General features: G+C 43.0%; 1 protein-coding gene across 1 annotated transcript in view; it reads right to left on the reverse strand.

Annotated features, from left to right (window-relative positions):
* DENND2B (DENN domain containing 2B) overlaps positions 1 to 16,119 on the reverse strand; it is a 99,229-nt gene that overhangs the window by 12,433 nt on the left and 70,677 nt on the right. Inside the window, 1 exon segment of the mRNA XM_074149917.1 lies at positions 15,144 to 15,292. Coding sequence (XP_074006018.1) covers positions 15,144 to 15,292 — 149 coding nt within the window.

Consider the following 16,119-nt stretch of genomic DNA (forward strand, 5'->3'; position numbering starts at 1 on the left):
TGCTATGCCAGATACAATACACACCCAAGCTCTGAAAAGATAAAGGTTTCTCTGTGTGCATAAGAAAGAATAAATAATAGCAGCACTTTTATTCAGGTGGATAAGACTAAATAACAGCATCAGGGACAAGATATAAATGAAAACATATCAGTATTGTAAGTGACAGTTTCCATACTCCAGCTGTCTTGCTGTAATCAGCTCCTGCAGCATTCCTACTTTTAAAGCAAGCCCCTGAGAATCCTCAACCTGTCAGAAGAGCTGGCTGACAGCAGGGAGATGTTACCACTTTCTCCGTGCTCCACAGTGTGGGTGCTCATCTCCAGTAAGCCCCCTTGGCCCCCAGGCATGCTGCTTCTGAGTCTGTGTGCCCCTGGAGCCCCCCAGATCAATGGCTTGTGCCTCACTCCTGGGGCTGCTGTGCCGTAAGGACACATTTCATTAACCCGGATACCACCAACTACTCACCCAATAGGGCAGGGAGGAATAAAATGAGAATTCAAGAAAGTCTGTGGTGCAGGACATCTCCAGTTTTCTAGTCAGTGTAAAAGTGTCAGACTTGATAGTGTTTTTTCCTATGCAATATTATTGCTGATTGTTTCTCTGTTACCACTCTAGGACATTTAAAAGGGCAAAAATCTTAAAAGTCCTCTCTTTCAACTCAAACCAAAGAAATGACATGATTCTGCAGCTTCTTAGCATGAACACATTCCCTGTGAACATTTCAAAATAAAATCATGTGAGTGCTTGCTAGAGGAAATGAGAACACGGCGGTGGAGCCATCTGACTGCACGGCTGCGGCCCCAAGTTCAGGAACGTGCAAGCACACGGCTCAGGAACAACAGACTCATTCAGAGGCGCAGCATCGGATGCAGAGAGGGTTGGAGAGGAGGCCATGGCAGAAGACGACTGCAGGAAGCATATGGGATAACAACATGATGCAATAAATACCTTTGTTCTTGTAAACTAATACAGAAGCGAAGCTGAAATTGAGATGTTTTTGAGAAGCGAAGCTGTCACGGTGTCCTGGTTCCAACAGGGATACAGTTAATTTTCACAAGGAGCTGGGACAGGACACAGCCAAAACAGCTGACCCAAACTAGCCAAACAGGTATTCGATTCCGTGTGACTTCGTGCTCAGTCTATAGCTGGGGGAACTGGCCAGGGCAGGGGTAGGAATCAACACCTGGGAGCAGGCTGGGGCTCTTCCGAGTTCTGGTCGGTGAGCGGTGGTACATTGTGTTTTGTATATTTCTGTATCAGTACTATTGTTGTTGTTTTCCTCTCTCCGTTGTTCTGTTAAACTGCCTTTATCTCAAGCCACGAGTTTTGCCTTTTTCTTCCGCTTCTCCCCCTGCCCCCCCACCAAGGGGGGAGTGAGCGAGCAGCAGCGTGGTTCTTTGTTGCTGGCTGGAGCTAAGCCTCGACACAGGGGTAACATCAGCGACACAGGGGTAACATCAGCGCTGATCAGGGATTAAAGACCACCTCCGTGTGTTCACGTCTGCATGATACGGGCCTGCAATTACCGATGGCTCTGGGAGACCTGCCTATTTGTAGGACTGCTTACATTTGTAAGGCACTGTTTTCACATCATCGGGATTCAAAATTTAACTTGTTTTCACTGAAGTTTTTAAGGTTGTGTGTCTGCTTCTGGATAACTATTTTGTTTTCCAATTTCAGACAAGATTATATAGAATCATATAGTAATTCAGGTGGTAAGAGACATCAGGAGGTCAGCTGATCCAGCCGCCTTCCTTGGCATCAGACCAGTTTGCTTCCAATGCCAGATAAAAAAAAATGTGTTATTTGGTTACATAAAAAATATTTGCTGCCCTTTTCTGTGAAAGGGTGGCATGTTTTGGGGGCAAGGACTTGAAGGCTGGCAGGAGGGAGTGCCCAGTGTGCCAAGGACTTCTACCAGTGATGTCTAAACTCACTCTCATTTGGTTATGTCAGAAACCATCTTAAAATAATATTTTTGTGCACACTAAAAAGGGACTTATTTACCTGCTAATTTATTCAGAAGAAATTGTTCGCACTAAGCAGCATTTCAGCACCTTCCTTTCCATTGTAGCCCTGAGCTACACAGAGAATTGGGAAGCTCATCTAGGAGATGAAAATCATCTTCATCCTGCAAGGAACCCTAAGGAAGGGAAGAGAAGGAAAGGAAGGAAGGAAGGGAAGGGAAGAGAGTGAATTAAATGCAAAAGGGTAAAAATAAGACCTGTGAGGCAGAACTGGGAGGCGAGAAGAGAAAATAAGCCTGGCAAGCAGGTGAAAAGGAAACATGAATTGAGGGCAAACAGGCTGGGATGCAAAACTAAAGGACAAGAGAGTGACTGGCTGGGCTGAACAACACAAGGACCAGGGAAAACAATTTGATATGAACATGGATAAAACTCTGTCACACACATGCGACCAAATTATTAGACCCCTGAACTTGTTCCTCCCTGTTGCTATAGGCAGATGGAAGGACCATGAGGCTGTCTGATGCCAATTACCCATCCACATTTGGTACCAGAGATGCTGAGCAGGGCTGCAGCTGCAGGAGGGAAGATCAGACACCGGCACAGCTGAAGGTGTGTGACAGAGGCTTGAAGCCTGTTCATGGTACAAAAGCAAATCAAATATAACCACTGCTCGTACACTTCAGCCACTTCTGTACTGCTTCTCTCTTCCCCCACTGCGCACAGCCTGCTGATAAGCAGAGAGACACAAGACCACAATTTCTATCAGGAATAATTTTCAAACCCAAAAGACAAGTATCCTCCATGTTTATATTTACCTTTATGTGAGAGACAGAAGATTATGGTCAAAACAAACACCAGAATCTGTGCTCGGCTTATTACTGTTCAACTCAAATTAATTCTAATACAGTAATTTATCTGGACACTATTAGAAAAATTATTTCTAATGATTACAGAGCGGCAGGAAGTATAGTCAGTTCACGCTTGGCTTCACCAATTAAAACAAAGCATGAGGGGGCAGGAAAAATACTGTTTTAGGCTCTGATTCAGCAAAGTATTTCAGTACAAGTTTCAGCCTTAATTTATTTTCATTGTGCTGGAATACTTTGCTGAAATGAAGCCTTAAAGACCTTTTATTTTTCCACTTCTATTTTAATCAGATCAGCCTACAAGTACTCACAGAAGACATGATAGCCCCTTTGAACCGTGAGTGCCCTGACTGCTGTGGAAAAGAGTGCTGTCTGAATGGCTGTAAAGTCAGCCCTTCTCATCAGCAAGGCATGTTTCAGCTTCTGAAATTTGAATAATTTTTTACTTTTCTAGAAGCCCTTCAGGGGTAAAGCAAACTACAGAGAATTCTTCAAGCCTTTATAAGGTGGTTTGGAAGTAGAGACTGCAATTTTTTTAAGCTATTTACTAATTTTAATTTCATTTTAATACATTAATAAGATATTTATTAACTTTTAATAATCTAATTTATTTTTTAATGAAATAATTACATTTCAACCTCCTGGATTGAGAATTCCCTGTGGCAGAATCCTTCTGCAATGGGCCCACCTCCATGTAAGGGTACACAAGGAGGAGGACTCCCCTACCGCTGCCAAGGCACCTCTCCTCACTTGACCTTCACGTAAATCTGTGAAAACCTAGGTAGTTACAGGAAGTTCAGGATTGAGTAGTTGCATACATGACTCAAAAGAGGGTTCTGAACTTTCCAAATTTCCTGTTACTAAATCTGACATTTCTCTAGAATAATCAATGAGATATTTAATATCAAAGTATTGGGTGCATATTACATGGAAAATTGAGTGAGCTTAGGCTGTAAAAGGCAGAGTAATATTCTGCATTGTGATTTATTTTTTAAATCAAACACTTAAGTAAGAGGTAAACTAAGAGTCACAACATGAGGTCTTTAGTAGTTGGACAAAAGTATGCAGCTAATACTGTATTAATACCTGACATCCTTCTTTTCAGGAAATATGGACAAACCTGTACGTTCATATTTTAGGTTATCTTTTCTCTTGATGTCAGGGAGACCTGCCAATAGAAAGCTCTGTTCCTAGCATCTAAATAAAATAGGGAATTCCCTAATGTAAATGTGATCACAAGAGCGGGGAACACATATCATTCATGTGAGCATCACAGTGAGCCAAGTTCATTCAGGCCTGTCATGATTGCAGCTGGGACAGAGTTGACTTTCTTATTAGCAGGTGGCATAGTGCTATGTTTTGGATTTGGGATGAGAATGGTGTTGATGGTGTACTGGTGTTTTGGTTGTCACTCAGCAGTCAAGGCCTCTTCTGCTCCTCACACCGCCCCGCCAGCGGGCAGGCTGGGAGTGCACAAAAAGTTGGGAGGAGACACAGCTGGGAGAGCTGACCCCAAGTGACCAAAGGGATATTCCATACCATATGATGTTATGCTCAATATATAAAGCTGGGGGAAGATGGAGGAAAGGGGAAACATTCAGAGTTATGGCATTTGTCATCCCAAGTAACCGTTACACATGATGGAGCCCAGCTTTCCTGGAGATGGCTGAACTCTTGCCTGCCAATGGGAAGTGGTGAATGAATTCCTTGTTTTGGTTTGCTTGTGTGCGTGGCTTTTGCTTTACTTATTAAACTGTCTTTATCTCAACCCATGAGTTTTCTCACTTTTACCCTTCTGATTCTCTTCCCGACCCCACCATGGGGGGAGTGAGCGAGGAGCTGTGTGGTGCTTGGTTGCTGGCTGGGGTTAAACCACATTGGGGCAAACCCAAACGCAGCAGCCAGTTCTGAACATTTCATAACTTAATCATTATACGCTACAACAAATGCTGCTACTGTCAATCTCTGCAACTGAGTAAAGAGCTCTCTAAAGCACAAATGAGAGATCTCCCTTGTCTGTGATGGACTGTAACATGTATTACCCAGTTTTAGCAGTGAGCTAACAACTCGGTCCAGAAGCAGGTAGAAATTCCTCACTCCACAGAGGAGCTTGACAAAGGAAAAATATTATTCAAGAGATGAACTTTTCCCAGGGTGGGTGTCTGGTTTAAGCAAACCAGGACCACTGCTATTCACTGTGCCCATCAGCCTCCAGGGTCCATCCGCTTCTTCCTCACCTCCCGAGCCAGGCTTCCTCCACATTGCAGCAAAAAGTGGCACAAAAGTGAGAACCTAACCATGCTTTTGCCACGGGTGAAAGGCAGAGTCAAGTCATGGTGGCTCCCCAAACTTGAATGCTGACATGTTTGCTGCAGGTGACCTTTGTGATATCTCATGGAGTGCAAACAAAACCTCAGCGATAACACTGACAAGAGAGAGGGGCACAGACTGAGGAGGAAATGCATATTTTCCACATCACATCAGTCCAATTATGTTACCGTCCTTTGCAGAATCTTTTTAACTATGCTTACAACTCAAAGAGCACAGCTACTTAACCCTCACATCCCTCAAATGGTGTTTTTTCCCCCTATGAAAACAAGCCAAACCCAAACCTTGTTTTGGCAGAAATGAGTCACACTTCAGGTTTTATCTGGTGCTTTCTACAGAGCAGTCTGAGAAAAGCCAAGCTCATAAAGTTCTCATAAAGGAATCACAATATTGCCTCACCCGTCTGGTGAAAGCAGTGCTGCAGTTCCTTATCAGCTGGGCACCAGTGATGCAACTAATTTTGGGACAGACTCCATTGACTACTGAGTGAGTGAGTTACAGAGATCTCAGGCACCAATTTCTCTGTGCTACTGATGATTCCAGGTAGAAGATTTTTTATGATAAACACAGTGGTTAAAACCCAGGTTCTGGACTTGTTTTCTCCGACTTTAATTCATGGAGCCATGGTTTGCCGTTCTGCCATGTCAACAAGTACAATTCATGGAGAAGACTTTCCCAGCAGTTTGCATCATCGTCTGTGTCCCATTTCTGGTACGTCCTTATCATATTTTATGTAAAACTTAGTGGGCAACATCTTCATCCGTAAGCTCCGCTCTGACCACATTCCCTTTAGCTTAAGCTTGCAATATTCTCTCCTGCCTTTTGCTATCTTATCCTACCAGTATGGTTGCATCAGCAGCCTCACTGCTATTACCTGAACACGTCCCCACAACACCAGGCAACGTAGAGCAGAAGGGCTGAGGGTCTGTCATGGTGCTTGCCTATCTTTTCATAGCTCCCCCATGAAAGGTCATTCAGAAGCACATAGACAGAAAAGCTCTTCTGTCACCATAAATGTCCCATCATACCAGAACAGAGAACGTCATATAACTTCAGGTGATATTTTGATACACTGGGCACTGTGCTAAGTTACATGCTAAAAGCAAGCAACTTAAATTTTAGTATTTTCTAAGATGACAACAAAGAGACCAAAGATTTACCTGTGATGCTCCTGGCAGCCCATGTTGTTATGTAGGATGGCTGCTGCAGCAATGTGTACCCAACTGCAATTTATGGTCAGTGGCTTAAGGAAAGAGCAGGTATGTTAGGATGCCGTAGTGCAGCCAGGAGGTGACAGCAGGAGCAGCCAGCACCTGATAGCTGTCTGCCCTGCTGGGACAATGTCTCCTAGCTAAATAGAGATGGACTGAAATATGACTATTTTAAAGCCGCTGGATTTGTCAGTCTGTTAAAGTAATTCAGATTTTCAATGTTTTATAATTACACAACTCATTAGGGGATATTCTCAAAGAAGTGAGTGCAGGGTTCGTTTTGACTATAAAGGAAGCTTTCTTTTTGTTTTTTTCATCCAGACATTGGAAGACAGATATTTTAAGAAAATTTCCAAAAGTTATCATTACTTCACACAAATTAGTAAATTATTTTACTTCATTAAGAGCTGAGTTTTCAGAATCCAGCTCCCAACTTCCTGCAACATCTGAGTGACAGTCTGAGGTCCCACAGATAACTTGGAAAGCACAACCCTGGCTCATGGCACAGATAAATGTTGCGTCACATAGAGCCAAGAGCTGTAGGCCAGAGAATGCACTGTCAGATCTCTCTCCCTGAAAATAGCTTTGAAGAACTTAATGTAAAAGAAAGCAGAGAAAAGTTGATTAAAGGTGAATGTGGTTTTAACAAAGACATAATTTTTCGCTCCCATGCACTTGTACATAACAGAGGCACATGAAAGCCCCTGGAGACAGAGACATGCAAAATGCCCTTCAGAATGAGGACTTGGCTTTTCAAGCAACTGGCGTTCAACCATACTGTCCACAAAGCTCAAGCAAATGGGATTTTTGGCAAAAAGTCATTGCTTTGACACATCAGCCACCTCCCCAAGCTTTGTCAGGTGGTTACAAGAAAAAACCCTAGCACTTGAAAGTGGAAAGTTATCCTTAGTGCCTACAGGCTTACCCAGTACCTTTCTGCAGGACAGTTTCTTAGCATAAGTCCTTAACAAAATGGGTTCTGGTCCAGGTTATCCAGAGGGGTGTTAACTACTTGTTCTTTCCACACTGGGACCTTTGCTCCCACAAGTTCTGTCAATGTTCACCCTGGTGGTTTCATATTCTCAGCCAATAATTGCACTATTAACAACGTGACAGCTGTAAAGTAGGATGAAAAATTTTTCTAGGTAGTAACAAAGGAGAAGAGGAACAGCTTCAACCCCCTAATCCTTCTCACTCAAAAGCTGAAAGGAGGGAATTTGTCTAAATCCCCTTGCGGGGAGCTAAAGACCGAGTTAGGAAAATGTTGCAACTTACTGACATATGGTTATTATGCCAATTAGCAACGCAGAAGAGAATTATCAAACAACATGGTCGTCTTCTTATCCCATTCCCTTTCATGGGGAAGGGGAAAGGAGAGAGAATTTTGTTGCGCAAATCACAAGGGGGAAAATTATGTTTTCCCACTGTAGAGCGTTGGCCAAAGCCTGAAGTGACATGAATAAATACCACTGGACAAAAGGGCAGAAGGAAAGAAGGAAAAGGAAAATCATACAAGCTCTACCCTTCTTAATTAAAAATGCCATTATTAGATTGCTTTTCTCTGTGACTGCAGAATCTTAAACAAGCCAGAGACTTAGAAAGTTCATTTTGTTTCTTGGGCTGTCTTTTCTGCCTGACACACATCTTCTGACTGTCCACATATAGCTCCTCTGTTGGCATCAGTCATCGCACAATCTGAGTCCCAGAGAAATGTAATCAAAGTGGTACAAAATGTAAATAACTCTTGAGAGGGGAGAATAAAGTGCAAAATTTCTTTCAAAAATCTTGAGACAGCTCTGCTAGTTACCTTAAACCACCAATTTCACATCACATTGAATACCTTATGTTATAGAAGGTTTAAGTTTTTTTTTTAAAGTATATATGTTTCTACAGAGTGATGCTTCATAGTGCAAGCAGTGTGAGATAAACCAAAGCCCCACAAAAGGAAAGCAATTGCAGGGTAGGTAACAGAGTCTCAGGCAGCCTCTAGAGGATGCTTCTTTTATAAAAGACAAAGGCAGCTGTTGTCTCTTAGGTAAAGCAGGGGTGGTCTGCAGGTTCTAAATCACTCCTTAGTGGGGACTGATCTGGCTCTCACTGGACAAAATGGAAACTCTCTGGTTACTTACATGAGAAATGGATGTTTTTGCTGTAGAATAAATTCTGTCTACTAGGCATGATACATATTGGATAATTATACAAGGGCTCATTCCTTCCACTGCAGAAATTAGTGGAAGAAATTCTCTAGCTTCTGTTCAGCATGTCAGACCAGACAAGCATAATAATCCTGACAGTATTAAGAAAGCTATTCAAGATCTTTGTATAAAAAAAAATACCAGAAGAAATGTCAGCCATCCATATTTCTCCTGGGTTTAGACAGAAGATTTGGGAGCTATTACACATTCCACAAGTACAGTAGCTTGCATCTTTAAACAGCTCCTTCTTCAATGCAGAGCTGATAACTAAAAAAAGTTTTCCCTAAGACAAAAAAATAGATATAGAGCTCAATACAGGGCTGTGCCAGATGTGACCAAGGGAAGACATAGTTGTGTCTCCTATAGCCTGTGCTCAGAAATGGTACAGTTAGAGACTAGCAACTGTAAATTCTCCCTCACAACCTGGTTTCTGGCATGTGTTTGTCATCAAATTTCTCTCACCTTTTTTATGGAGGTTTTTGTGACAAGGGAAGGTAAAGGAAATCTTTATTACTGGCCAAAGCTCACTGTCTGTTTACAGAGCCCACTTTCTTTGTCCTAAACACACACGTTTTTACCTTTTAAACTGCAGGTTGGCAGACTTTACAGGTGTTACGATATGACAGACTACTGGAAAGGAGCATTCCCAGGCAGCAGGTGGTCCTGGTCAGGCCTGTCGTCGCTGTTTGTACAAATGATATCCTACTTTTGCTAATAAAAAATAAACAATAAGGAAATAGGGAATGAGCTTTCACTTCAGTAATCTGCCCAAAAGTTTACCTACTTTTGCTTTTCCACTTAACCTTGTTACAGGGCTGAGGAACAATAGTTCACTCTTACTACTAAACCATTTCCACTGATCTCCTATTTAAATTTGCATATTTTAACTTGCTATGATTTTGTTTGCTAGAGTAAAGGATCCCTAATACTGTTTTTCTAGGTAGGCACTGAGAGACAGGGACCAGGCTGCCTCTTAAATGCCGACTGCTGCTTTCTAGCATGGCCTCACGACTCCCAGAACAACAGACTCAAGTAGGAGGACAAGTGCCAACGGTCCCTGAACATCCCAGGCGTAAGAGGGGCAGCCCCAAGCTGTCTGTCCATGAGATTAGGGAAATGCCATTGTTTGCTCTGAAAGCCTTTGCCCTTGAACACAAGTACACTCTGGTCCCCTTTTCCTCCACAAAGTTAACAGAGACATGCCTGCGGGATGACTTCCCCCAGTATTTACATATTTATGCTTCTGTCCTGTATTAGTCAGTGTTTCTGTCTGGAGCCCATAACCTTTGGTCAGGTCTGGGATCTGCCTGGACTTTCTACAGTTGTGCTAGAAGACAGATTCCTCCTGGCAGTCCAAAATACTTTGGGGAGGGGGTAGGGAGGTTTTTGTCCTTAACATGATAAAAGTTTTTTATCCTTAACAGGATAAAGTCTTCCCACCTCATAGGTGCCTATCTTCTGCTTGCAACAGACTTGACTTCATGGGGCGAGAACTGCAGAGGAGGGTTTCAGGGGCCCTGCAGAACACCAGCTGAAGGACTGCTGGTCCATGTTGGGCCAGGGGATGTGTGCTGGCAGAGGGACAGAGAAACACGGAGGGGAAAAACTCTCCTTGGGAAGATAAAGTCAGCTGTGGCTATCCCTAAGGGAGGAAGACACTGATGTGCAGGAGCTTTAGCTGCACTGAAGTTCACTGTCATCCAGCATTGCCTCAGCCTCATTCCCTCAGATCTCTCTCGCACACAGGTGAAAACTTGTGGGTTTATTCACAAATTTACAATACCTCATGAGATGCTGTAAATTCAGCTGGCTCACACATAAGGATGGTGCATGACAGGCACCTTCCAGTGGTAACACCACCCTGAAGTGTGCCCATCCTAATGCTCCTGCCCACCTCAGCCCCAGCACCTTGCTCGGCTCCTCTCCCAGCACAGGAGCTCCTGGTGTGACCTGGCCAAGGGACCTACCTGGTTTGGAGAAACTCTGCAAAATGAGTAGCTCCTACTGCGGCTGGGCCAGCACAGCCTCCTGGGTGAGGGAGAGCGTGATGCAGGACGTAGGGCAGGAGCAAACAAGGGGAGCAGGAGGGAGGACTTCCTGAGCTTGCACTGCCACTTAGAGAAACACCTGGCCCACCTTCACCTTGGGGTACATTTCCAAGCTTGTCTAGATGGTTTAGGAGCATAAAACACATTGCTGTCAACAGAGATTTTTTTCTTTGAGGCCCATGCTCCTGCTTCACTGAGAAATAGCTGAAATATCTCATATAAAAAAAAAATTCACAAAAATGAAAAGTTATTTTGTCTTTTACAAGAGCAGGGACTCTGTAGAAGCCTTTCACAGCCCCTAAAGCTTCAGAATGGCCATTGAAAGGGGTATCTAAGATTTAGACTCACAGCAAAAGACAAGCCTCATCCAAACACTCCCACTGACTCCAGCTGGTGTTGGACTGGACTCGCATGCGAAATGGAAACAAAATATGCTCAGAGTCCTTCACAATATACTGGATTACAACAAGAGTGTTTTTTATTTATAAAAAAATGGGGTTATAACGAAGGGACACTGAGATGCCCAAGGCCTTCCTCTCCCCCTCTCCAAACATTCAGGGGAAAAGGCAAAGAAACTTCTCACAGGCATGGATACATCACCTCCTCAACAAACATGTTCACAAATTTGTTTCTCCAGCATAAAACTAAAACAAGCAGAGAAATATTTTTCTTCCAATGTTTGCTTTCTATTTATTTTCTGTTGCTACCTTTGAGCCTGCAGCAACGCCAATGTTCCCCGAGCCCCAGAACCCTCTGATTTTGCATCTGCTGCCTAGCCTTTCAAACCCCAGAGGACTGCACTAGAGCAGCTCTCCCTTTGCAGATGGCAGTCACGGGATTGTTTCAGAGTTGGGGTGAACAGGCAGAAAGCTGGGAATGTAAACAGGGGCTCCCAGATGGGATGGGGATTGGAACTGGGATGGGACATATCATCTCAGTTGTTCCTTCAGCAGATGTTTAAGGAATTGGAGCTTTAAGTTACCTCTTTCTGAGTTATTATTATTACTTGAAGTTTCTCTATTCTTAGCTTTATTTCTCTGTTGTCTTCTTGACTGTTCATGGAAAGCAAAATACTGAAAGGTCACTGGCAGATTCAAATTCATTTTTGAAGATGAGCAAATAGCCACAGGGATTTATTCCCCCAATTTCAAGCAGGAAAACAATTTATTGGAAAAAAAATCCCAAACCTACATGCACATATCTAACCAAGGCAACCTGACAGTCCTGTCATTCAGAACTTTACTGCTGTTTCCTCATTGCTGGTAGCATCACTTTCTGTGTTGAAAAATGGCAACCTCTTCTGCCCAAAGATCAAGGACTATAAATTTTCACATTCTGGGCACTATAAGAACCATAAATAACAATTTATTGAATGAATCTCACTTCACTAGGCATGACTTTCCCAAACTTGTATAACATGTGAAATCATTTATTGCTTGGAGACCTGTTAAAACAGGCAGCCACAAAAGCTCATTGCATCTTATTGTTTGAAGCCTAAACCTCAACATCATTTATTTCTAAGCTATTTTTTGGGTACATGCAGAAATCAAACCCTTGTAAAATCTTTTTAATTTCCTGCTCTCGTTCGTTGGGCCTGCAGACTCGACCTGTAGGATATTTCACTTCTCTTTTTTTTTTCCACATTACTGGTAAACTTCTTCAGTTTCAGCTGTGATGCCCATAAACAAAATTCACATCAGACAAGGCAAAACTTCCAAGACAGACAGTTATTAGCTCAAACCCAGAGTGTTTCATTTTAGACTTCATCCCCATTTAAACCATGAAAACCTCAATAGGTATTGAATTTAAATCCACTGTCACTTTCTCCAGGCCTTTGTCAAAGGACTCATTATTAGTTTCTATTTTACAGTACCTCCTAGATCCCCACGCTGAGAGAGAGGGGCCACACTGTATCAAGTAGAGCTGCGTGCGCACACAGAGCAAGAAGCAGTCTCTGTCCTGCAGCACTTAGGATCCCAGACAGACCAGATAAAAGATAAGAAAGAGGAGCTACGTTTTCAGTGTGTGTCACACAGCAGGTCAGAGGGTTCAGAGGAGAGCTCAGGATTCACAAGTCCAAGGCTTTATCTACCACATCAGATTTTGTCATACTCTTTTTAAACAAAACAAAGTGTATGTATACAATAAAGGGTACATGCGAATATAAAAAGTATATGAATAGAAACCTTTTTGTAAGAAAGGTTCTGTCCCTTCTCACAGAAGCAACCACAAAACCTCACAAGCCTCTTGGATCCATCTGAATCCTTTCTTCTCTCAAAGTACGTGCTAACAGTCCCCAACTGAATGGCTGGTCTCACAAAATAAACAACCTTTCGCTGGAGAACAGTTTTTGAAGGAGAGAGAAATGTTTGGATAGGTGTTTGCCAAAAGGTATCTTTATCATTTCTGGTTCCTGTTGGTCCTGGTACCCTATTTCTGTTTGCCAAAAGGGAGAGCAGAGCCTGTAAGCAGGAGTCTGTTATCCTCTGCTCTGAGGTCCACAGGACTAGGCAGCTACCAGGAGAAAGGTAATTGCACAGTCAGGCCTGAGCTGTTAGCTTCCAGTCAGGCTTGCAATGTGTATAAAACCTTGGTTACCTGATGAAGTCCTCGGTTACCATGAGCCCTCAGCATCAGCAACATGACCATTTTCTAAGCCAAGCTGCCTTAAGCCTGTCAAAGTAGGTTTAATTGTTGCTTCTTTTCTCTGAACAGTGCCCAGAAGCATTACATGACATTGGTAAGGACAGCTGTCCCAGAGAAACGCTCCAGGGAACAGCTGCTTTCTGTCCCAGCCCTCATGGCTGAGAGTGTCCCCTGCAGCAAGCCATTCCCACGATATGCTGCCTGTGGTCAATGGATCAAGGCACGGGGTACTTTGCCAAACCAGGATAACATCACAAAGGAGTAACTGGGAACTCCAGCAACAGTTGGCAGCAGCACAGCACAGCCCTCCTTTTCTATGTACCATTTCTATGATTTTCCACTCAAACCATTGTGCCATTTGAAGGGATGCAGACCTGTGCCATTCTGAGTTACAGTCAGACTTGTGGGTGCCACTAATTCTGCTAAATGAACAGTAAAATAGAAACAGACAGAATGATGTAATTAAGCATGCTGTAGAAAAAGAGTCGGAAGGAACATGCCAACATTATTTTCAAAAGCCACCTGCCCCAATATTCATAGCGTGACTCACATATCTACTAAAGTACTGCAGAAACCCTGGACTAGCTACACAATTCTCAACAGGAGTTTATGTGAAATTAAGTCATCCCAAATGGTCATTCAAACTAAGGGTTACTGACAAGGGAAGGGATGAAATAAAACGTTCCTGTTTTTCTAGACAACAAAAAAGACTGCTAAGGAAGTAACTTTATAACCTGAGAAGGGTCTGCAGCTTTAAGGAATTCTCCCCTAAAGGTTGTAAAGCTTGTACTATGCAAAGTATTTTTGCTATTATATACACTGGCGGCCACTAAGTGCAGCTATTATTTCTGGCGGTCATTCAGAGAAGGTCGGGGCTGATAAAGTGTTTAACAGAGTTTGTTTGGGTAGATCCATCTGTGTTTTTAACCACCCATACAGTCTTTTGTATCCTTTTAAAAGATGCTGGATGTTTCCGAGTATAATAAATTATGGTCTTGATTTTTATTTGCCATCTTTTATTATTTATCATGCCACAGTGAAGAACATCTTCTTTAGAATGTCCACACTTTTCTATATGGTTTACACAAGCATCTAAGAAAGGGATGGTTCTTTGCTTCAGGGCAAGGGTGAAGTGTACACAGAGCTCCCATTTCCTTGGTAAAGCCCATGTGGAGTTGTGAGCAGTTGCTCACACTCCTTAAACCGTGGAGTGAGTTCATGCCTCAGAAGAGCCAAGGAGGGGAGACTGCAATCAAAGAGCAGGGAAATAAGAGGTACATTGAAAGGATGTAGCAAGGACCCCAAGATGGAGCTTTGGAAAGGAAATGTTTTCAGGTCGTGAGCACCAGGAAAAATATCCTAACTAGTTGGGATGGACCATAATAGCATTCTTAACACTCCCACTGAATGGGTTTGGTAGTGCAGGATTTGAAACTTAGCCCCATTGTAAATGCTCTGTACTGCATGGAGCAAACCAGGTGAACACTCAGCACCCCGTTTCTCTGCCAGGCTTTGCATGGCCACAAGGCAAAGCACCTCAGTGACGATCTCTGCTACTGTTTATTAGTACTCTATTCCAAAACCTGAAGTGAAACCTGACCTGAAGTCAGCAAACATTTGCTGATTATGAAGCAGGTGACTATTGGTATCACCATGTTACAGACAGGAAAGTAAGATAGAACAAGTGGCTTGCAGCTAGTGACCGCTAGTGAACGTGTGCCCCACCTGACGCAAATAACTTCCATTGATGTAAAAATTATTTAAACATACAGTGAGAGGATCCTCACATCTGACAACCACTCCAGATGTTTCATAAAGCTTTTTTTATCCAGAGATAGTACTGTCCTGAACGTGTAGTTCAGGTCCCTTTGCCACTTACCTGAGCTTATCTGCTACAAAAATCACACGTCGCTCCAACAGGAGAGAAGCAAAGATCCTGATGATCTGACGAATGCTGAGGCACTTGAAAAGGCATTCAAAGTCCACATGTTCCAGACGTGAGTCCATGGGCCGCCGCAGCTCAATGACCTGAACACATCCAACAAACATGAGTCAGCATCACTGGTCAGGGCTGACAGCTTCGAGGGTGCTTGGCACCCCAGCCCGGGCCCTCCGGCACTGCTCTGTCCTTGCCTGTTGACAGGACATGGAGAACGACACCCAGCCTCTTTTGTAAACTGAGGCGCGAGGCACAGCACTCCAGAGAAATGGTGTATTACACTATTCACTATCAAGTCACTCTTCTTCCCAGAATACAGTTATGCGCATTAAATCTGCTGTCATTTCCAAGGGAAGCATTAATTCTTCCTTCTAAACACCCTGTCAGATATGTAAAGCCTGGCTGAGTCAGCAGTATGAAGCAAGTAACAAACTGGAAACACTGGAGCTGGAAGCTTACAGGGTTAAAACAGCCATAAAGACAAGGTAATTTGGTTATAAACTCAGCTAGCAATTCAAATTCACATCTAGATAGGAGCCAGGGACTGACCTTGAAGGCTGGGCAAATTTTAAACCCAATTTACTTCATTTTCAGTCTTCTGTGCTGCATAATTCACAAGATAATGTTTAAAACCTTTTCTTTTTTTTTTTGTCATAAAAATATATACATATATATACTTAACTGGGGAGTCAGGACAAGGTCTTAGATGGTGACTTGTGACATCCCTTTAAAGTCTAATTTTCATACTTCATCCATGACCTCAGGCCCTCTCCTTCCTTTTCTCAAATGCCTTTTGCTTGATTTCTTTATTATATCTTCCTTTTACTCTGCAATTGACAGATGTGGAACTTGAAGGTGGAAGACAGAAAAAAGAAGAGGGAAAAATAACACGAAGAAGAGAGTAACAGAGGGAGAA

This window comes from Numenius arquata, chromosome 6 (assembly GCF_964106895.1).
Source record: "Numenius arquata chromosome 6, bNumArq3.hap1.1, whole genome shotgun sequence".
In the NCBI taxonomy this organism is placed as follows: Eukaryota; Metazoa; Chordata; class Aves; order Charadriiformes; family Scolopacidae; genus Numenius; species Numenius arquata.